We start from the raw sequence: 22,351 nt of genomic DNA, 5'->3' as shown, positions 1-22,351 counted from the left end.
AGGCTGATTGCCTTTTTTCTTCTTCTTCTTCTTCATTCAGTTGATCAAAAACACTCTCACAACAGGCTTCATGACATTTCTCAACATCATTACTGTTATAAAACAGACAAAGACAATCCAAAGCAAAGTGAAAATCAAATCTTTTATACTATATTGCACAAACCACTCAATATAGGTTTCAAACCGAGCTACTGATGATTTAAACTTTCCTGACATTCATGAACATCAACGTTTTTAAAGAGATTTGCATCGATCTGTAGCATAACTTAGTGCACACGCTCTCCTCCTGTTTTTTTTTCAATATTGTATTATTTCGCTGTAAAAAAAGGTTTTTGCGACAAAATTAGAATATTACATATATTATATCCTCCGTCTTCCCTTCTAAATCCATTGGCACGTGCATGATAGAGTCCGAGATGTGCAGGAAGAGACCCCTTCAGCTACTGGATGGCTTAAAATGTATCTCATGTTTTACATTTCCCAAATTTAATAATTTACATGTAGTGTCTCACGCCTGTCAGTGAATATAATAAAGAAAATATCAAACACAGCTGCCAGAGACGATGAACAGCAAATAAAGTCTTACACAAACCCAAAGTGAGGTTTGTAAATTAGTAAATACTGTACGGTAAGGCAAGAAAGTAAATACTGTAGCTTCAAATATCAATGGACAGTGTAGACCACAGTATGTTAAATATATGAGTGTTCTGCACTGATATGACATCAGTTTTTAGATAAGGTTGACAACCCTGACGAGCAATAAAAATACTTCAGCATTTACAAGTCTGTTAATATCTTTGGCCAAGTGGCAATGATCAATACCGCAACCCTTGTTTGGCACACAAAATGAGGAATACAGAATAAGTCAGGTGAACTGCAGAGGTATTGTTATGTGTCAGTAATGATGAATGGCCTATAGGCTGTTCTACATAATGCAAATTTGTAGTGTGACCTCAGTGGTGATAGATTGTAGGGAGATGTAACAGCAGATTCCAGTTAAGTCTCCTAGTGAGCTTTTCTACACGGGTTATCCGAAGTCTGGCAACCCATGTTGTGATATTTCACCTGCACGCGGAACAGAGTCCCGTCTGCACACATGCAGAGCTTGTACCTCTCCATGCCTTCATCGAAATACACATCTCCTGCGGAATTAGGGATGCGTGTAGCATTGAACATGACTGATCCATTGAGGACGATGCTGTTCTCCTGCGAAGAGAAAATCCAACATTACATGCTCATCTTCATCAACTGTATTCATGCAAAACCTCCAGCATCAGATCATACTATTACATTTCATACTTACAGCCCTGAGCTCGATGCCTCCACCCATTTTAAACTCTACAGTCCGGCCCATGATGTTGACGCCTTCGTTTCCGCGAATGATGGCCTTGCTGTCTCCTCTAATGGTCAGGTCAGATGCTGCACTACTGGTGATCTGAAATCAGAGACAAAATATGAGATTTGTCAACACAATTATCAGCATACACAGAGGTCTACAAAGTTTTAGGCTCCACTTTCTTCCCCATGTGTATGTGTTATATAAGAATTACAATGTTAAGACAAGTGTTGGAATTATTTTTCCACATTTATTGAAGATAAAAATGTTTTTTCTATCTATTCATGCTCAGGCTGCTGTTACTGAATGCAGCTTTGAGTCTTGTTGGATGTGTATTTATCAGCTGTGCACACCTGCTTTTTCTCTCAGATTCTCTCAGGCTCTGTCAGACTGGACGGGGGAGCTTTGGTGAACTGCAAACTCCACGTCTCTCAGGATATTCACATTTCCATTCTGGGCTTTTTTTTGGACCGCTCAAGGTCATTCAGATACTTATTCTACTCTTGCCATGTTGAAGACTGAATATCTACCTGAGTCTAAACATCCATCCATCGATTTCCCATAACAGCTTATCCTTATCAGGGCCAATCCCAGCCTACATTTTAGAATCACCAATTAAACTATTACATGTGTGTCTTTGGAATGTGGGAGGAAGCCAGAGTACATGGAAAGAACCCACGCAGACGCCTGGAGAACATACAAACTCAGCCTCAACCAGGGCTCAAACAAGCAACCTTTGGCTGTGAGGCGATCGGGTCTAAACTCCATTCTACACTAATGAAGCTCAGTGTGTTCCTGGGGACTTTTTAATGCTTCACTTTCACTATTGTGTACTGATCCAACCTTGTGCACAGGTCGTAAAGCACTAACATAATAAATAAAATATCAGCCTCACACATACCCTTTCTGTTGAGGCCTTTTTAACACTGAGAACTTTGACTCCTTTGGGCAGGTGGAACTCGTGGTTTTCAAAGTCTGTGCTGAAGAAGGTGGTCTGAGTGCGAGGGTCTGTGAAAGATATGCCAACATCACTGACGACTGAGGTCTTGTCCTTCTCTACGCTCAGCTTAGTGGTGCCTTGCTGGAACACGACCTGGATTAACATACATAAAATAAAAGACACCTGTAAGTTTTTTTTAAAATTAAGGCTCAGTGTTTGCTGTAAATGTATTTGTGTTTCTCACCGGATTATTGTTGCCGACAAGAACGAGGTCCTGGTCCTTACGGCCTCCGACTGTGCTCTTGTGCAGTGGGTGAACGATGCCCATGTCCGCCTTCTGTTTGAAGCGCAGCAGGCCACTCTCGTGAAACTCCATACTGTCGCATCCGTTGGGTCCGATCCGGATCACTGTCCATATCACCAGAGTGATCTGAGGGACACATTATGAAAGACAACCAGACACAACGATGACTCTGTGCCTCGCTCTTTACCGGAAAGGTGTTACCGAAGATGGACATGCACATTCAGGCTTATACTGTAGTACTCACAATGAGGTTAATTAGGGCGAGGAGGAAGAGGAGGACAACGATGCAAACAGCCATGTTTCCCTTGCGTCCTCTTAGCCCCGTCTTATGTAGACGTTCTTCTTCTATGGGTACATAGCCTGCTTTGAAGTTACTGTTGTGCTCTTTGTTGATGCTACGTCTTTCTATAGCCTTCTCTCGCATGGACTTCTTCACGGGCCCGTTTGAACTCTCCTGGAAGGCAAAACAATGTATACTTTATGCATAAGGAATCAGTAAGTCATGAAATTACACATCAGAAATAACTATTTCAGGGGGACTTGCTTCATATGCTCTGGAAATGTCCTAAATTGGAAACCTATTGGAAATACATCATTAATATAGTTTCAAAAACTACAAATATCGGACCCCCCCCTGACCCGAGGATATGGTCTTACTACCATCACTACATCGGTTTAACTAGTATGTCAGCATCTGATTGTATTTTATTTTGCTTTTCAGATGTAAACGAAGGTGACCTCATGCAATTGTTTTCTTATTTTCTTACTGTACCAGGGTTGAGGGTGGGAGTTGATGAGGGGTTTTGATTTTGTATGTCTGTTCCTTTGTGTGTCTTGTTACTCATATAAATAAAAAAAACTTCAATAAAAATATCTTAAAAACAAATATTTAGTTTTAAAGGCTTATAACTCCCACTAGACAGACTGGAGTGAGTCAAACTTCTGTGGTTGGCTCTCTCTGTGTATGAACCTCCACACAAATCTACATTTACTGTCCATGAACATGTCAAACTTTGAGCTCTCACTGGTCCGCACTCTCAGTCTCTCGTGCTCTCTGGTCTGCACTCTTAGTCTCTTGTGCTCTCTGTCTCTGCTCTGCACTCTTAGTCTCTCGTGCTCTCTGTCACTGGTATGCACTCTCAGTCTCTCGTGCTCTCTGTCACTGGTCCGCAGTGTCTCGTGCTCTCTGTCTCTGGTCTGCAGTGTCTCGTGCTCTCTGTCTCTGGTATGCACTCTCAGTCTCTCGTGCTCTCTGTCACTGGTCTGCACTCTTATTCTCTCGTGCTCTGTCACTGGTCTGCACTCTTAGTCTCTCGTGCTCTCTGGTCTGCACTCTTAGTCTCTCGTGCTCTCTGGTCTGCACTCTTAGTCTCTCGTGCTCTGTCACTGGTCCGCACTCTTAGTCTCTCGTGCTCTGTCACTGGTATGCATCTCAGTTAAATGCCTCGCGACTGCCCGTCTGTGGCCATAACTAAAAATAACCTGCAGTCATTTCAGCAGTAAAACAGAAATAAACACGGCAGTCTCGTTACAATACAGCTCATATATGTTATGTCCAATAGCAGCATTAAAACCAGCAAACAGCAGACGTGCTACAATCACAGCTTTTGTTAAATTTCCACTTTAAAACTGGCTGTAATAACGGAGCGGAGGCCAGTATTTATCACACTGATTTCATCCTGTGGTCGACAACAAAGACAGCTACGTTCATTTTTATAACACGACGTTGCTTGGGAATATATATTATTGCGTTATTAACAAACACCCGATGATATTTTGGCGTAAAACGCGAGAAAAACAACAAATATTGAAGATAACGGACCTGTTCAGACGCCATGTTGACCCTCCCTCTCCTGCTAGCCGAGTGACAGCGGGTCATACCATCTGTCACAGCCGAAGGAGAAACACTGGTTTAACGTTTTAAAGTTACCGACTGGAAGATGTGAACATATATAAAACAGATGATTAAAAATGTTAATGTTAATAAGAACAATCCGCAGGTGTTTATATTTGTAGTGGCCGTGCTTAGAAAAGGGATGTTTCATTAAAAACAAAAGATGGTTCATTCCAAGTTTAACCGGCCAATGACAGACAGATCCTGAAATAGAAAAACACGTCCATTCATATTTTCCATACATACACACTCAGCCTTAATTAACCTTTAATTAGCAATCACATCAAAACAAACTGATTTCACAGTGTGGTCAGCGTGTCTTTTGATTTTATTAAAACATTCAACTGCAGCTATTTATTTGTTAGATATTAGTCGTCCTAAAGACGAAAAAACTTTTATTAAATTATAGATGTACTGTAGATTGTCATGTATCTTAACTTTTAAGAACCGTTTGGGAGCTGCTGTAACAAACACAATTTCCCTGTGGGGATTAATAAAGTATTTCTGATTCTGATTTTCTTATAATATATAATAGATAGAATACTTTGGGACAACAACAACAACATGAGAATAAAAATAAAAAAAGGAAATAATGCTTATTGAAACTTAAATATTTTATTCAAGCTTAAACAAGCAACTCAGGTGCTTTGACACAAATCAAAAATGATTACTAGTATCAAATGCTGGAAATTATACGGTTGTGTTTCTGCTGAAAATCTGTCTTTTGAGTATCAAAAACTGAACGTCTTAAAGATCACTGACCATTGATCCATTTATATGTTCCAAACCACAGCAGATCTAAACACTAGTTCAGACTACTACTACTACACTACTATTTCCATAATAATAATAATAATAATACTACCTACCATAATAATATAATAATAATAGAATCAGAATCAGAAATACTTTAATTATCCCAGGGGGAAATTATTTTTGTTACATAATCCAGGTATACAAACAAACAAAAACAACATATGTTAAAATCAATAATCATCTATTAAGAAAAAATATATATAATATATATATATATATATATATTTTTTTTTTTTTTTTTTTTTTTTTTTAATTTAAAATATGTGCAACAACTGCAAAAATACTAATAATAATAATAACAATAACAATAATCATCATCATCATTTTTATTCGTATTATTTGTATTTTACCAATATTAAATATAAATATAACAAGGTAAATGAGCATCAGTGGTGTATAGCTAAAGTTTATAACCATGCTTTCACATCTGTCTGCTCTTTGGTCTTAGTTTTAGGCTAAAATGACTCATTGTGGTCAGATAACTTTAGACCACTTGTTATGGTTTTAAATGTGCACTCTGCACGGGTAATTCAGTTCAGTATAACCTGCAGTAGTATTATTATTTATCGGATCTGAGCCCACACAGCTCGGTTGGGCGGAAACAGCATATCTGTGTTACCGAGCCGCAGGGTTTACTCTGCGGGCCTTTGGTGTCGTTTGACGGTATGACATTACAATCGTATTTACATCGCTGGAGAGCAGAGCCTGCAGAGGACAGGCCGGGAGACGTCGTAGTTTCATATTGATTTAAAAACACAGCGTGTGGTTTGGTTGTCCTGCTCGTCTCCTCACTTGGTTGCCACAACTGAGGCGGCGCTTGGCATCTGCGTCGTAGGTGGAGAAATCTGCCAGGGCAGGAATTTTTACTGCACTCCCCTCAGAGCTTACACCCCGGGCTGCTGTCCTCCTCCTCCTCATCCTCCTCTTCCTCCTCCTGGGGGCATTTATTTAAAACCTATCACGTAGTTATTGTGGACGGACATGGCGGACACCCTGAGGAGACTGACCAACACATCTTCCTTCAGCGTCTTGCAGGACAAGCTGGAGAGCTGGCACAAAGACTACCATGTAAGTTCATCAATAAGTAATGCCCGACCTAAATCTGACCAAAGCACTTCATCTGTGTCGGCTGAGCCACCTGTTGCACGGCTGTTATCTCATATATTAGTGGATAAACATAATATTTGTGCAGATAGCATTAACCTGCTGCTCTTAAATTATAATCTGCTTTGTTTGTTCTGCTTTGGGAATGTCGACTGCTCTTTTTTTTTCACTATCTCCCGTAAAAATGAGATTATTTCTATTTAATTATGGATAATACAGTTGATGCACGGCGGTTAAATTATTTAAAACATAACACTGAAACTACAGTAAAGGAATGCACTTGTTTAGATTACATTGATTTTGCAGGTAGAGTTTGGTTGCTATGGACGCCGGTCGCCATGGCTACTGTTGGACTGTTCCAAAGATCTTTTTTCACCTCAGATGATTCACGTCCTGTCACTTCCGGTTGAAGTCCGGTTACACCGGAAGAGGAATATAGTAAATACTTGTCGGTTACACTATAAAAGCACACAACATTCAATGCATGGCATTTTTTTAAAAATATATTTTTCATGTTTAAAATCGCCTTTTCCATCTGATTTAATTGCATTGTCCTATTTTAACCTGTTTTAATGTTGTATTCTTGTAAGTTGATATACTTTTATGGTTCTTTTTGTTTGTTTCTGTTATTTGCTGCCTACTCTCATTTATTATAAGGTGTCCTTGGGCGACAGAAAGGCACCTATGAAATAAAATGTGTTATTATTATTATTATTTAACGTGTCATTGTGTTGTTGTGTCTTGTAACAAAACTGGGTTACCTGTTACCTGTTTCTTCTCTTGGACTCTTTACTCTTATCTTATCTTATTGTATTTAACTGTAATAAAATATATAGAGGGCACAACAGAAAAGAGCAGATTTATATGATGCAACAAGACAATATATATACACAAATGCACAATGACACAACCAGTTCAGAACCAATTAGCCTCTATGTAATATGCAATGATTCATTGTCTTGTTGTCACCAACATGCAAACATTGTCCATTTCTACTCCTGAGTTCTTATATTATGAATTAACAGTTCCATCCTATGTATATGTCTGTCGTAGTAATAGCATTTCTGCAGGTTGCCAGCAGAATTTTAACAGATATCTGTATTCTTTTCGTACAGTATCTTTGGTGAAATAACCAAAGTACAACTTCACATATATCATGTTTCCCTTTCTTTCTAATTAAATGTTGATATTTCATTGTTAGTCCCCCTAATTGCAGATATCAGATGTCTATAGTCTTGACTCATGACCTTCCCGTCTTTTATAATTTCAAATGCTTTATTGTTTTTAAAATGTAATGACTGACTCATATTTATCCCTCCAGGTGATTTCCTGTGACCAGAATCTAAACAGATGTTGTGAGCTGATTGAACTAACCGCCAAGATCCAGGGCCAGCTGTTTGCCATCCTCAACCTCACGGCTGCCGAGGGTAAGCTTTACACTTAGCAGCATAGTGAAATAGTTTTCATTTAAAAAAGCATTAACCAGGTTGTAATCACTCATGAACTGTTCAACACTCACCTGTGAATCAGGCGGACACTATGCCGGAGTGGACACTCTCAAAATGCGCCTGCTGCCATGGCTTGGAACCTGTTTCTCGATGGCGAGGCCGTCGGTCACCGATGACACCAGTCTGCAGCTCATCCAGGTGGCATCATCTGTTGCTTACTTTCAAAATGAGTTAAATCTACTGTAATAATACATCATAGATAGACAAATTCCAATAATTTTCCTCCATTACGACCATCTGGTGTTGTGGTTATTGTATATCATTTGTCATCATCAGGATTCAGTGGAGAAAGACAGAAAGATCAGGGAGCTCTCTGCCTCCCATGACAGCGACATGCTGAAGATGGACACTCAGCTGTGCTCCACTCGCCTGCAGTTGGACTCCATCCGTGCAGAGTGAGTCTGAGTGATATACGACGAGTAGAAGAGGAGCAATGGACTGCAGTCAGCCAGTGTTTCATACTTCATGTTATATATATATATGTTTTTTGCTTTAACAGATTGGCCGTTGCTCAGAACGAACTGGATGACACAAAGAGCAAATCAGCAACTACTCTGCTGGCCACTGAAGATGAAATATTACAGCTGAAAGCAGAGTAGGTGATCCAGTCAAATGCTGACATGATATATTCGTTTTCGAAATGCACTGTACACTCTTTTGTTGATGTGGACCGTGTCTGTGTCTCAGTTTACGATCCGCACACGAGCAGGTGGAGATTTATAAGAGGAAGCTGGATGCTCTCGATGACTACGAGCGGCAGATCCGCCTGCTGAGGGATGAAGTGTCCTACCTGAGCACAGAGAAGGCCATGCTGCAGGAGAGGTACCCAACACACACTCCAACTACCCTACATGCACACACACTAAAGAGTGTATCAAATGATGATGTGGGTTTCCCTCTCCGTCTCTATCAGGTTGGTGAGAAGTCGTTCTCCGAGCCCCTTGCCCAGGTTAAGCCGCTCTTCCAGCCCCGTGAGGAGCGAGTCGCCCACCAGAGCTCAGCTCACCAACTCTTCCCGCCATGCACGCCTCATATCACGCTTCAGTGACCTTTATGCTGTGGAGCGTCTGGAGGCCCAGGCCATGCTTCGACGCTACATCGCTGACTTAGACATGGTCCAGAAAATCATCTTCATTGCTGTCGTGGTATGACTGCAGATGTAGATCAGAAGTGCCAAACCTGCTTATTTGGACTGCAGAGTTGCCTGATTTTATCAGGGTTTTATATGATTTGCTAGTATATGATTAATCTTCATGTTATCATGTCTCAGGAATCCTTTAAGACAGCAAAACTGGCTTACCGTCAGTTCAAGCTGCGCGTGAGAAAGACGTTGTCCACATCCCACTTTGGGCCAGAAAGTCTAGAGGATGCAGCTGTGGACTACATCGTCAGAAACCTGGACCTTTACGATGTCCAGGCCAGCGTCAATGTAGGACTAAATACTTCTCTCTCGTGTCCTCTGCAGCATTTCTGAACAAATGAATGTGGTTTGATACTGAAACTGTGTATTTCATCTCCCCAGGATGTGATCAACGCCATGAATGTGAACCCTCGAATCTCTTTCCCGCCAGAAGTGGACTTTGTCCTCATCAGTGCCTTGATCAGAGACACGTGCAGGGCGGCCTTTGCCATGCAGACTCTGGACCCCCCGCTTGACTTGGCTTTTGCCAGCGATGGAGAACTTTACAACGACAACAAGTCAGTCCTTTGTACAGTACTGTGTCTAAACTCTGCATCAGGGCTCCACACAGTTAGTTCTGTTAAAGGATATTTATTGGTTATTTGCCACCTCTACCAGTAGATGTCACCCTCCACACTTAGATGACACACAGCTCTCCCTCACTGTTTTCTCCCACGTCTCTGTCTCTGTCCGACAGGTATCGTCGCAGCTATGACTCTGAGTTCTCCGCCCCTCTGGTGATGCACCACGTGTGGCCAGCCTTGGTGGAAGGAGATGCTGTGGTAGTGAAGGGCGAGGCCGTGACTAGAAGAGGCGCTCTGGTACTGGCTGAATAATACCCCCAAGAAATGTTATAACTCATCACAGTGCAGCTCTAGAGAGTAATGTGAGAGCACGGATAGTCTCATGTGTGTGACACTGGTGTCTGTTTTTGCAGTGGAACAGAAGCAGGAGCAGGAGTGCCAGCCCAGTGCGCTCTCGCTCTCTCAGCCCGAGTCGCAGTCTCGTAAGTTTCTATAAGATTTAACAGTGCAAACAAACACACACAGAGATACGCACCATGTGGGTGTGGATTGTGTCATTTTCTTGGAGTTTGATCAGCTAACTTCAAATTCACTCGAAACTCAGATGTATCCCTCTTTCCACTTTAAAACATGCATGCACACCCCTGGCCCATAAGGGTATGTACTTCAGAATTGAAGCTTTATTTATTAAGATTTGTTGTATTTATTTGTTGGGAATATAATCAACATATTAATCTCTTTTTTTTTTAGGCATTTAAGAGAAGCCTGTCTCCTGGACGTCTTACAGCGAGCCACCTGTGAACTCTGACCTCTCTGTCAACACCTAAGAACATCAGTGAAATAAAGTTTGAGGTATTTCCACTTTTGATTTCTGATCTGTACAGTACAGCTACATACATGCTTCCACCAAATAAAGCAATTTAAATCCTTTGACACTGTACCATGCAAAGGCTGCTCAGAGTTTAACGGGACGCTGATAGAGGTCAGTACATCATAGATGACTGAAAATAGTCTGGCAGCTAATAAAACAGTTGTCTTAGTTTACTATTTTTACTGTGTGACTAAGTTTCTCGTAGATAACACTAACAGTGTTGTAGTGATCGTCTTAAAACTAAAAGTACATTCTTCAGGGGAAATCTCGGCCTGCACAGTAGCACTTTCTTAGTCTGACAGCTCACTATAGGAAGCATCTTTACTCCTCGGCTATCCATCTACGTAGCAGGTTTTGTAGGACGAACACTGTGGTGCTAATGATCAGTGCTAACTTCAACTCCTCCAGTACTTGAGCATGACTGATATTAGTGATATTAATTAGTGATTTTTAGTGTTAGTGTGTGCTGTGTGTGTTTTTTTTAATTTTTAATTATTTGGTGCTGTTGTTTTATAAAGATAACATAAGACGTAGTGAGGATTAATAAGGTTAAACGTTGACATGTTTATGACATGAGTAACTGGTTTCTCTTTTTAAGTCTGATTTTTTTTTTTAATCAAAATTGAAATAGTGTTAGTTACTGTAAACAAGAATGGGACCATTACCTATTTTGCAGAAATGTCTGTATGCATTCAATATGACATTTTTTATTTATTATTATTTCAACTTGTGTACTGTATGAACACATACATTAATTTGCCCTTTAATGGCTTGATTTAAAAAAATATAGTCAGTACTGTAGATTCAATTCATGTTGATCTTACTATGATTTGATTTGTGTTGTGCAACAAATATATTCTAAGTGCCTTTTATGATTGTGTTTTAAAGAATAAATGACATGAATAAATTCTGTTTTTTTGTTCATTATGTCTATTTTTATTGACTAGGAATGTATCAGCATTTGTTATTACCTTTAAACATGGTTTAGAAATGCTGCTTTATTTACCATGAATATCTACCAACCAAATGATTTTTTAAAATGGTATATACATGTATATTCAGCGTTGTCATGGTGTGGTAATGACAGGGGCAATTAGAATTGAGCACATGCAGGGAAAAATTTCACAAACAAATCTTTTTTAAACCATGAATGCCAGTCTTTTTTTTGTATTTTGGGCTCTCAAAGGATTCCACTGTAGTTATTGTTCCACAACAGGCTCAATAATTCCCCCAATTTACATTTTCTGGCATTAATGTATCACTACTGCCCCATTTTAACAATAGGTGGTGCTACTGCTCCACCATAAAAAACACTGCAGCGTTTGCAAGTTTCTGAATACTTAGTGAAAGTTTTTGTAGTACGTGAACATCCATCATAGTAATTGTGCATGTGTACAAATGCATCAGTATGTTTGCATTTGAATAAAATCCTTGAGGAAATCCCAGCAGCAACGTCCCAGTCGCGATGCCTGCCTAAGTTGTTTTAGTATTCTCAGCCCTTTAATTAGGTCTCCCTACCTCCAGGGATTGCCCTGTCCTGCACCCGTCTGCCTCACCAGGCAAACCAATTATACACCAGCTCTGCAAACCATATCTAATATCTAAAATCAGGCGTTCGCTCTGCAGAGCAGAAACTGAGCTCTGGTCATGAACTCTGAGTCTTACAGTTCACTCAGTGACCATTTCTGTATTCTGCAAACAAAATATATTGATGCTAATTTACTGCATAAATGAGTTTCTTTAGTGAATTAGATGGAAATTAAATTAATTTACTACTTGTCTATGCTGATAATTATAAAAAAATTGCAAGGTGTGGTTGTAGCTGCAGTGATTAGTAATCCCACATCAGAGGATGCTGCATGGACTGTGATTTTGTGTCTGCTAAGAATGACACATAATACCATTTCAGTGTCATTCCAGTGTAAACATAAACCCCACACTAACTTATATGCCATGTATCCTCACAAAAGACAAAATATCCTTTGTTAAGCCTTTTGCAATTAAAAACAAAGAGAGAGAGGGTTGGAGAATATATTCGGAAAAAGAAATGTGTAGAATATGCAGAAAACCCATGTCATGGAAACCTCCGCCATGCCTCCTCATCACATTCCCACACAATGAGCTTCTTGTCTGATCTGCAGCGGTTCAGAGAGGTCCTGGCTCCTGGGACACAGGCCAGGTCCTGCTACCATGATATAACTGGGAGGGAGCCTGTCTCAGTTCAGTTGTCCTTGTGTGAGCCCGGCGATGGGGGGGTTTATTTACTTAGGTGTGCTGATGTGGTAAGCTGTGGTCATGGACAGAAAGATCCTAGACTGTGGATGGATAGATGAAAGAGGAGCTTGAAAATGGTTGTGCTCTGTCTCTTCTACGGACACACCAGACGAAGCGTTTCCATTAGACAGCTAGGGAGCATTCCTACATCTTTAGCTGTCTTCTGGTAGCAAAAGGATGAAACCACTGTTTTCTTCTGTGACCAGGGTGACGAGGTTTGAGCAGAAGTGAAATCTCAATTCATGACCCAAACCGAAGAGACAGTAGCTGGAGGACACCCTAAACAGACTCAAAGCCAAAGTTTCCAGTTTGGTTGAAGAAGTCTGTCTCGACGCTGCTGGACCGTGTGATGTTTCCTCTGGACTTTCTTAATGTGCTCAATGCTGGCTCAAGAGTTGAGTTTCTGGAGCTTGAGCATGATGAGTACCCGCCCTGATCCCACAGCCAGACCAGAGGGAGAATATTAATGGGGCTGTATATCACAGCTTATGCCGACATGGTTATGGTTGACCAAGCTGCAGCGTGTAAATCAAAGGCAATATTAAAATAGAGAGTGAAAAAATCAAGGCAGAGGAAACAAAAACACGGATGGGTCAAGTGAGAATGTAAAAGAACTCATTCTTAAACCTAAAGTACACGATACAGTCATCCGAGGCTGTGATTGTCGAGTCACACTTCAACAGAGGAGTCAATGAGTCAGATCGACAAGTCTGCTGTATCTCCAAAAGAGTCAGTGCCGTCTGTGGCCCAGAGAGGCCGTTAAACACATCTGGAATGGAGCAGGATGCAGATTTTTGTACAGGAGGACCTCACAATTTATGACGGGAGGGACAAAATAGAGGTAGAGGGGAAAGACAGAGCACTCATCACTGTGGCTCCATACATCAGTACACTGATGTACACTGTGCGTGAATAATTGGACACAACTTGACCCCACCCTCTTTATTCGCCATTCTCAGCCTGTGCTGGAAAACCCAAGGGGCGATTTCCTTGGCACTAACCAGTGTGTGAGGTCATTGCGAGGGCTGGCTCCAGGCATTGGGCCAATGGGTGCTGAGGAGCAAACAGGCGTGACTGCTGATCTTCTTCTCAGTTCCAGTGAGATCAGACATCAAGTGGCCAAATCTTTTGCCAAAGATATCATGGATAAATACTTCCTTCCTTTCTCTATGACAACTATCATATCAAATAAAGAAAAACGACGAGAATTTGGACTGCCCTTTTCCCAACGCAGACATTTCTCCAGACTGTTTCCTCCTCCTGCGTTGTCATCCACTGCACATCTGGGCCAGTCCATTAAAATTATTTGTAAGTCAAAGGATTCGATATGCTCTGTCAGTTTCTTAAGGCTGGTGCCTTGGACATGTGATTTCCTGACATCAGCTGACATTGGAAGTAGATTAAATGCCTCACTGATCAGTTGAAGTGTGTGAAAAACATCCAGCTCGGTAATATTTTCCTCATGAAATCATCGTAGGTGCTTTCTAACGAGCAGTCCAGACGTAGCCTGGTAATCATGTGCCATGCCTTTCATGATCTTGAAAGAGCGGGGACACAAAAGCGGAGCCCAGAGTGAGGCGATTTGGTTCATGGATTTTCCACAGAGTTGTTTTTAACACGTCATTAAAGCCTCAGAGGCTGTCGTGACCTTTTCTCTTTCTTGAGGAAAGGAGGAGATCAACGAGATGTCAATGGGTTTCGAAGGGTTTGATTAATCTATTTACATTTCCGATTGAAGAATGTCTCAGCTGCTAAGTAGGGATGTCAGTCTGTGCTGTGATTACATGCTGTGCTTTGTCAGGAGGTGCACTGTGGTGAACTTCTTCTTGTCCTCAAAAGGAGGAGCCCTGCCTGGATATTGGAATGCTTCGTGTGAAAACACATCTGGAAGATGTGATTAATGTGAATAACAGTCATCCTTTTACACTACAGAGTAGCACTGGCAGCGTAGAGTGCAGTTGATGCAGGTGTGAGTTTCGAAGGTTAGTGCTCCGCTGGGGCTTGTTACACTTTGCTTAGATTTGATACTCTCACGGAAAGAAACAGGCGATCAAACCTGGCGCCAATCTCGTGTCCGACTGGCCTTCGGTGCTGAACACCCCCACCCTGAACAGGGATGGAGGAAAAAGCAACATTAGGAGGGGGAGAGAAAGAAAAAAGAAAAACCTGGTGGATTCGAGAGCTGCCTGACAGAGAACACGTACAACTATTAAAATATTTGGAAACTTTCTTGTGGCTGTGGTTTGACCTCCGGGGCTGCTGAGTCTTTACAGTTTTACTTACACCAACTGAACCTACGACCATGTCTTTTAATGTGTCTGTCTCTGCCTTTTGTCTGTTTCTGTCTGTCACGAACAGATGTTGAAACTGTCGTCAGGGGGGAAAAGCAGACAGAAATGAAATGTGTTTTTCAAAGAATATAATAATTAAAGCGTCTGGGAGAGAACAATTAGAACCCTGCAATGCGATGTCAACACGACAACATTTTGACTGATGGATTTTGTTTGTCTTTGATTTAAATGTGAGAAGAAAAATAGTTTGGATGTGACTTTTTGACCTCAGACCTGCCCCATAATGTGTCCAGTTTTTGTCAACAGTCATGTAATTTCACCACTAGATGGCAGTTCAACACTATATTTACTTCAGTGTATCCAAGGTCCTTACACAGTGAAATGCAAGATCCTTTACTTAAGTACTAGCAGGAAAAAAGAGTACTCTATTACAAGGCATTCAAAGTTTTACTTAAAGAAAAGTAGAGGTATAATCAGCTGCAATACTTGCCCCAGTTAAATACAAATGTCTGATAAATGTAGTGCATTTTTACTTTGAAAGGAGTAGAAGTAGTAACAGTGCTTACAGTTAGCACCACCATCAATGTCTTCTCACGTATGGTGAACCTCTCACTTAACACCAACTTGCTAATTGCACTAGTGGGACAGACATTTTCCAGATGATCTCCTACGATATATGCACGTCTGTCTGTCTAGGGGCCCTTGAACCAACACAGGGCTGCAAGGGGACATTCAGTACTTGTTTTTTTTTTACCACATGCCCCTCTGTGTTGCCCAACAGTCAGCCCTCACGTAGAGGCAGGAAGATATTTTTCTCTGGCACAGAGATGTAAAAAAAAAATAGAGTGGATGGGAAGAGTATGACTTCCTGGAGAGCTGTGGTGTGTTCGTCCTGACCAAAACAAACGTCACAGTCAAGCGTCATGACTGTGGTCATAAACCTCTCAACCAAAAAAGGGCAAATATATATATATATATATAATAGGACCTGTTCTAAGGAAAGTAATGTGGCTAGAGGAGCTTGAAGGAAATCCACCCTGAAGAAAATAAACATAGTTACATAAGTATTACTTTGAAGAGGAGGCAGTAAAGGTCAGTTAATTTCCAAGCACTGTCTTTATGTCTCTGAAGCTAAAAGGTCGGTGTTTGAGAAGTAAGAGAACATCTCAGGAAAATCACAATTTATTTGCTTCACTGCATACTATACACTACTGTAGCTGTACAACATGTCATGTGTATCTATGTTTTTTTATTTTTGTTAGGTGCTTTTAAGGGCAGTAAATTTAATGAATGCACTACAAAGGTATTTGTGCATCCACATGGCCACATTGTATTTCATAATAAGGGAGGAAAATGATAAATAATTCTGATTCAGAACTGGAAATGTTCAAGGCCTCTATTCTGTGAAAACATCTGAATGAAATTGATTCACATAGTTAACGGTCTCATTGCCACTTTGAGCTTCTGGATCTTTTCTCTTTTACTGGATAGTCAACAAATGTGACTTGGCATTGACACATGTCAGAACAAACACGTGTTGCCAATCAGAAAAAAATTTACATTGAATAAGATCAGGGTAATGACACATCTCTCTCTCAACAGATGAATAAAAAACAGATTTTCTGCAAGAACTGGGCCATGGTAAACCTGTACTTATCATTTTCATTCAAAGTTATTTTTCTTGTAATTTGTCAAGTACATGAATTCATTTTTCCAGCATTTCGATCAAATAAGCAGACTATAAAAGGTGCAAGTCTTCTGCCTGACAGCAAATAACAGTGTTGTCCACACAAAAGCGACAAGCCAAACATCCAGACTGTTATTATAAAGTGAAGTAAAAAGAAGTGGCTCTAGAACTGAACCCTGAGGGACAGCTGGAGGACATCAGAGGGAAAACCAGAAAACATTTTCTCCATAAAAAACCTGGAGCCCAGTGGGAATGACAGAGACACAATTCACCTAATTACAAGTCAGTGTAACGTTAAATAATGATTTTATTTCATGGTAGAAAAGTTACAAGACGTTGCTTTAAAGTTGTTAGTAAAATACACACACATATCATTGAAGTCATGAAAAGTAGATTCTATTTATTGCTTGTATTTCCCTGTTATTTAGACCATGTTACTGTTTTGGTCCAGAAGACGTTAAGAGCTACTTGTACGTAACAGTTCAGTCCCCTTCTTGATTTCTCTTTCAAAGCAGCCAATCAACCTCCCTGCAAGTTGACTCATTATATACTGAATAACTAGAGAGTCAGAGCTCTCAAGAAAGCCTTGTTGCTGTTTGAAGTAATTTCACCTCTCAAATTGGAAATTGGTCTTAACTCTTGTAGACATTTCTATGGAAATGTCGGCTGTTTGGCACTCCACCCAGCTGTTTCAAGGCTAACCACACAGTATGGAAATAAGTTCAGGCAAATAAACTGTTCAAGGATCCAGGAATGTCTTATATCATGCAGTATCATGCAGATGATGACCATAAAGATCTGACTCACCCTTTTTCAAGCGAAAGAGTAAATAGTTTGTGGTTCTTAAAACTGTACAGCTCCTGACACACAGTCAGTTAGAAAACTAGATCAAGGCCCAACGGAGACAAGTGTTTGTTAGTGAACGGCTATGTCAGTGTGTGAAGTGGGTTTGAAGGGTTTCTGGCACTCGTTGCAGCCTTATGTGCCTGTTAGCTGTGCATGAAGTCAGATATCTGCAGTTTACAACTTTATCTGTAAAAAAAACATTAGTTATGTATTGAATATTTGCTGGACATTGAAGTTTTGTGGTGATTTTAATGCAGAACAGTTACCTAGTCGCTCTGCTTGGCACTGACATATTGATATGTTTAATGTGTTTGACGTTTCTAAGGGACTGTGCTCGTTGTGGCACCAAAACAAGCTCGCCTGCTTGTCCAGAAAGATTAAGTGGAAGTTAGTGAGCCCTCCTTTCTCTGGGGAATTTAAATAAAACATTTATTTATAGAGCTTGCTCCAATAATTAGTGGGAAACAGCAGGTTTATTTCGGTCTTTTCCGATAAAGCTGTCACCAAAATAGCCATGACGAAGCACTTGTAATAGCGCTGCAGGGTTTGAGTCTTTTGTATGTGTCTCTTCATTTCTTGGGAACTGAGCGGGAAATGAGGCTGGACTGTTATTAATTTTAGAGCAAGCTATGAGATTCAGCAACCCAGTCAAGGATCAGTAAATCCAGACAGCCTCTTAACAAACAACAAAACAAAGAATTAATATGAAGAGATGAAGATTAAAAAAAGTCATAGAGATTGGGCAAATCAAATCTGTGATTAAAAAAAAAAACATGTGTCAGAATCAGAATCAAGACGATGCAGAGTGCAAAGTGCTCAAATCAATAGAGTTTATGTAGCAGGTTGCTTTATGAACACGAGGTAGGTGGATATGACAGTATGGACAGTGTAGATTGTGTCTGAGAGATAATATTTACATGTTTAAAGAGCAAAAACTGATTTTAAACAAAGTGTCCATGGTAAAAATGGAACTATTAGAGCGACACTTTGCCTGCAAATCTCTTCCAAAAGCTCAGTATTAAAGAGGCTGCACTGATTTGACAGTCTGCTTTGTTGTTACAGAAATGACCCTGTGCAAAAATAGAACTGACACATTACAAAATTACACATTGTCTCCTTTGGGTTGGATCTCTGTTGCTTCACATCACTGATCCGTACCATATCTTTAGTTTCTGAGAAGAACCTGAAGGTCTCTCACAATGTGTTGATAACAAGGACACTGTCATTGTTTCACAATAAATCGAGCATGTGTGTGTGTGTGTGTGTGTGTGTGTGTGTGCCAGTGTGTGTTTGTGCCTGGGTGTTCGTTTATCCTTCGGTTCAGCTCTCCGTAGGAGACGAAGCGTTTCTGAGAAGTGTCTGACAGCTTTCCATAGAAACAGAACGAGAAGTCAGTGTGATGTCTAAGACCACCCGTGGCCTCATTTATAAATCTTACAACAAATTACTGGGAAACACAAACACCCTCAGTCGGCCCTCGCCCTGTTGTTCCTCTGATCGCACTAAACAACCCCCCCAAAATCATCCTATCATCCACACAGTCCCACTCTAACCATGGGTGTCTTCATTATGAATATTCAATTTGGATCTGCAAAAACTGAACGACCCCAACATCAGAGCAAATGTACATCATCTACTGACAACATAAAAGCCACTTTTGCCTCCACAATTTTACTAGGTGGTGCCACTTCATTGTGCTAGTGTTGTGTAATGACGTCTTATCAGTCTTTACATTATTTTGTGTAATTTAACAGTTAGTCTAACATGCAGTGGGCTTTTCCCTAATCAACATACCGGTAGTGCTCAGTTGATATGGGTGAGCTAATGATGCAGTTGATTATTATAATTATGCGTAATTAAACTAATTTGTGATTCAGGGGGTGTCCTTTGAAGCGCTGCAAAGTAGAAACGATGACGTACATGCAACATGGTGAGAACAATAGCCGAGGAATTGTTTCCTTTGCGGGGTAATACCTCCGGAAAGATAAGTGGAGCAGTGCTGACGACGAGCGCTGAGGGTTTTTAAGCGTGGAAATACATGAAATGTTTTGTTTTTTCTTTGGAAATATTTATTCTACTCTTGACATTACTATTGGAACGTCACTTGCAAAAGTAGGTTTGAAAAGTTTAAATAGTCTGGCAACATTTTCTGGACATAAAAATGGTTTTAAATACATCTTCGACTGACAATAAGTTGATTATTTACAACCCCCCCCTGGTTTATTTATTGGAGGCCATGATTCACAGACACACACAGGTGTTTTTAAGTGCGTAAGTGTGCAGAGTAAATTTGATTAACACCCTCTGACTCCCCTTTTCTGACTTTGTCAATTCAGTTTATGGTGATCCAAACTCACATCTCCCAGGACAACTCCACCAAACTCCAACCTGAGAAGAAATCAGCTTAAGCTGACGCTCCTGAGGACACTGCTGTGGAAAAGAGATTACAGGATTTTGTTCCAGGCCACACAGGTTTTAAATCATATGTGTGTCTTCACTTGGGGATTCACAAACAAAAGTAACATCAGGTTCCACTTTCTAAAAAGGATCTACTTTATAATTTGCTTTATGGCTTATTAAAAGGTTGGACAAACGGGGACATAATATACAGTTCTGGGTGGTTATCCAGAAATGTGATGCACTAAATGACCATCTTGCATCAGGGCGAATACACACAGGTGGCACAGTGGTTAGTACTTGCCACACAGCAAGAAAGTCTGTGGAGTTCAGATGGGTTCACGTGCAGGTCAGCTGGAGAACAGTCTGAATGAAGAGCCTCAATTTAAAGCAACACTGTGTAACTTTTGTACCATAAAATAACAGATTTTAAATGATTTTGATGCTACGATGACTTGTAATCAGGCGAATGGTGACTCTGTCATTTCTACATCTACACTTTGTTCAACCACCCACGAGAAGTACGTAACACTTCACGGCACTAAGTCACACACCATCAACTATTTCTCAGATTTTGGTGAAACTGGATCATATTTTATGGAGAAAATGTTTTCTGGTTTTCCCTCTGATGTCCTCAAGCTGCTCCGCCTCAACTCTCTCTGATTTACAGAGTTTCCTGATGGACAGTGAAGCAAACTGCTGACAACTGTAGCTGCTGTTAGCTCATGTAAGATCAGTTTGTTAGCCGTGCTTCCCGGACTGTGAGCTCAAAGCACCGGGGGAGTGTTGGTGTTTGTACCACAGGCGTTTTGAACCACCAGGAAGAAGAAGAGGAGGTTTTCAGGCTGAGGGCAACTGCTGGCAGGGAGCAGAGGTGGTGTCGTGCCAGAACCAGAGCTGGGCAAGTGGGCAAAGTAACTGAGCTCAGCAGCCTTTATGGATATAATGTTAGAGACAAAGAGACAAGCTGATGTTGATGGAAAAAGTTAAGAAAAGAGAAAGAGAGAGTGACCAAACAAGAAGAGTAAATCTGGGACTGACTTTTAGTCGTTGGTGAAGTAAAAGGCTGAAAGACAAACGCTAAGCTGGGCTGACTGCTGTTGGAGGACTAGTAATAGATTTTGTAAATATCTTAAGTATGTGTGATACTGGATATATGAAGATCATTTATTCTCTCATGAAGACACATAAAAATATGGAATATTTGTCACTAAATTGCATCAAATTGCAGGTTTATGACTCCACACACGAGTGCTCAAATTGTCTCGTGTTTCTTGTGGATTTCTCAGTGAGAGCTGAAGCAGAAAACAAGAGAAAAGAGGAGGGAACATGTAGAAGTATCAACACAGAGTAAAGACTTTGCCAGACTGCTGTGTTTTTTTCTCCTGGGGGATTATCTGAGGTTTCAGGGTTGACTGAGAGGACACAAAGCCGATAGCTGTGAAGATGGACATGTTGTCTAATTTTGAGTGAAAACCAAAACAAACAGGAAGTTTCTTTGAGTCTAAAATATGTTCTGGACAGACTTGGATGCTTTACAGGTGTTTTTCTCTCTCGTTTCTGAGAAAAACGGTGATGGACCGCTGTATTATTAACGTTTTCCAAGGAACATTTTGTTTTGTTACGAAACAACAAACACGCACTGACAAGACTAAAACTATGCACCAATACCATACTATTTTCACTTTGTCATTCAATATATTGGTTGCAGCTGCTCTAAGTAGAAGTATGAATGTTTTAGCAGCAAAATGTAAGTGAAGTATTAAAAATACGCCTCAAGTCTCTTCAGTTGTTACATTCGGGCCAGTGCCAACAGAATTTTTGGTATTTTTATTGTTTATTACAAGGAGCTTTAATCAGTACATCCCTACTTTACATCTTTTTGGGCAGTTTAATGTAAAACACTGTATCATATTAGACGTTGGTATGTAAAAACGTCTGGAGTAAAGGTGTTAAGTGAGTAAAATGTACAATATTTGCCTCTGAACTGTTGAAAAGTAGAAAATAGCATCAAGTCTAGTTTTTTTGTTTGTTCTATCTAGATCTTTTATGAATATATCTTAATGGGCTTTATATATGAATGTAAGTTTTGAGATCGTTTTTCTCCAAATTAATGCAATTAATATTTATTATATAATGTTTCATTTGTATGTTTGCCGTGGACCCAACATGCCACTCAAGTCAGCATGCTAAACTCACAGCGACATTGCTGACATGCTACTGAAAAGCAGGTATAACATTTACAATGCTCATCATAGTGTTGCTGTCTTAGCAGGCCAACATCAGCCAATAAGCACTCAACACTAAGCGCAGCTGAGGCAGATGGGATATTTATAACAGGTGCGACAGGAAGGGAATAAACACAAACACTCCATTAAG

At 40.5% G+C, this 22,351-nt stretch overlaps 2 protein-coding genes across 2 annotated transcripts; one reads left to right on the top strand and one right to left on the bottom strand.

The window, feature by feature from the left end:
- Positions 1-28: 28 nt before the first annotated feature.
- sgcb (sarcoglycan, beta (dystrophin-associated glycoprotein)) lies at positions 29-4,508 on the bottom strand. Its single transcript, XM_010731002.3, has 6 exons — positions 4,403-4,508; positions 2,825-3,034; positions 2,521-2,706; positions 2,238-2,429; positions 1,304-1,435; positions 29-1,206 (listed from the first exon to the last, which is right to left on the bottom strand). Exons 1-6 carry the CDS (start codon positions 4,457-4,459, stop codon positions 1,006-1,008), a joined length of 978 nt encoding a protein of 325 aa, XP_010729304.2. The 5' UTR covers positions 4,460-4,508; the 3' UTR covers positions 29-1,005.
- A 1,345-nt stretch (positions 4,509-5,853) lies between these two features.
- Positions 5,854-10,465, top strand: spata18 (spermatogenesis associated 18). The gene is made up of 12 exons (XM_027289895.1): positions 5,854-6,358; positions 7,716-7,821; positions 7,925-8,040; positions 8,179-8,297; positions 8,402-8,497; positions 8,590-8,724; positions 8,816-9,047; positions 9,173-9,331; positions 9,425-9,600; positions 9,780-9,903; positions 10,020-10,088; positions 10,357-10,465. The coding sequence occupies exons 1-12, from the start codon at positions 6,272-6,274 to the stop codon at positions 10,405-10,407; spliced, it is 1,470 nt and encodes a 489-aa protein (XP_027145696.1). The 5' UTR covers positions 5,854-6,271; the 3' UTR covers positions 10,408-10,465.
- Positions 10,466-22,351: the final 11,886 nt, after the last annotated feature.

Source organism: Larimichthys crocea, chromosome XVII, assembly GCF_000972845.2.
Source record: "Larimichthys crocea isolate SSNF chromosome XVII, L_crocea_2.0, whole genome shotgun sequence".
NCBI lineage: Eukaryota > Metazoa > Chordata > Actinopteri > Sciaenidae > Larimichthys > Larimichthys crocea.
This window is presented reverse-complemented; position numbering and strand designations above follow the sequence as displayed.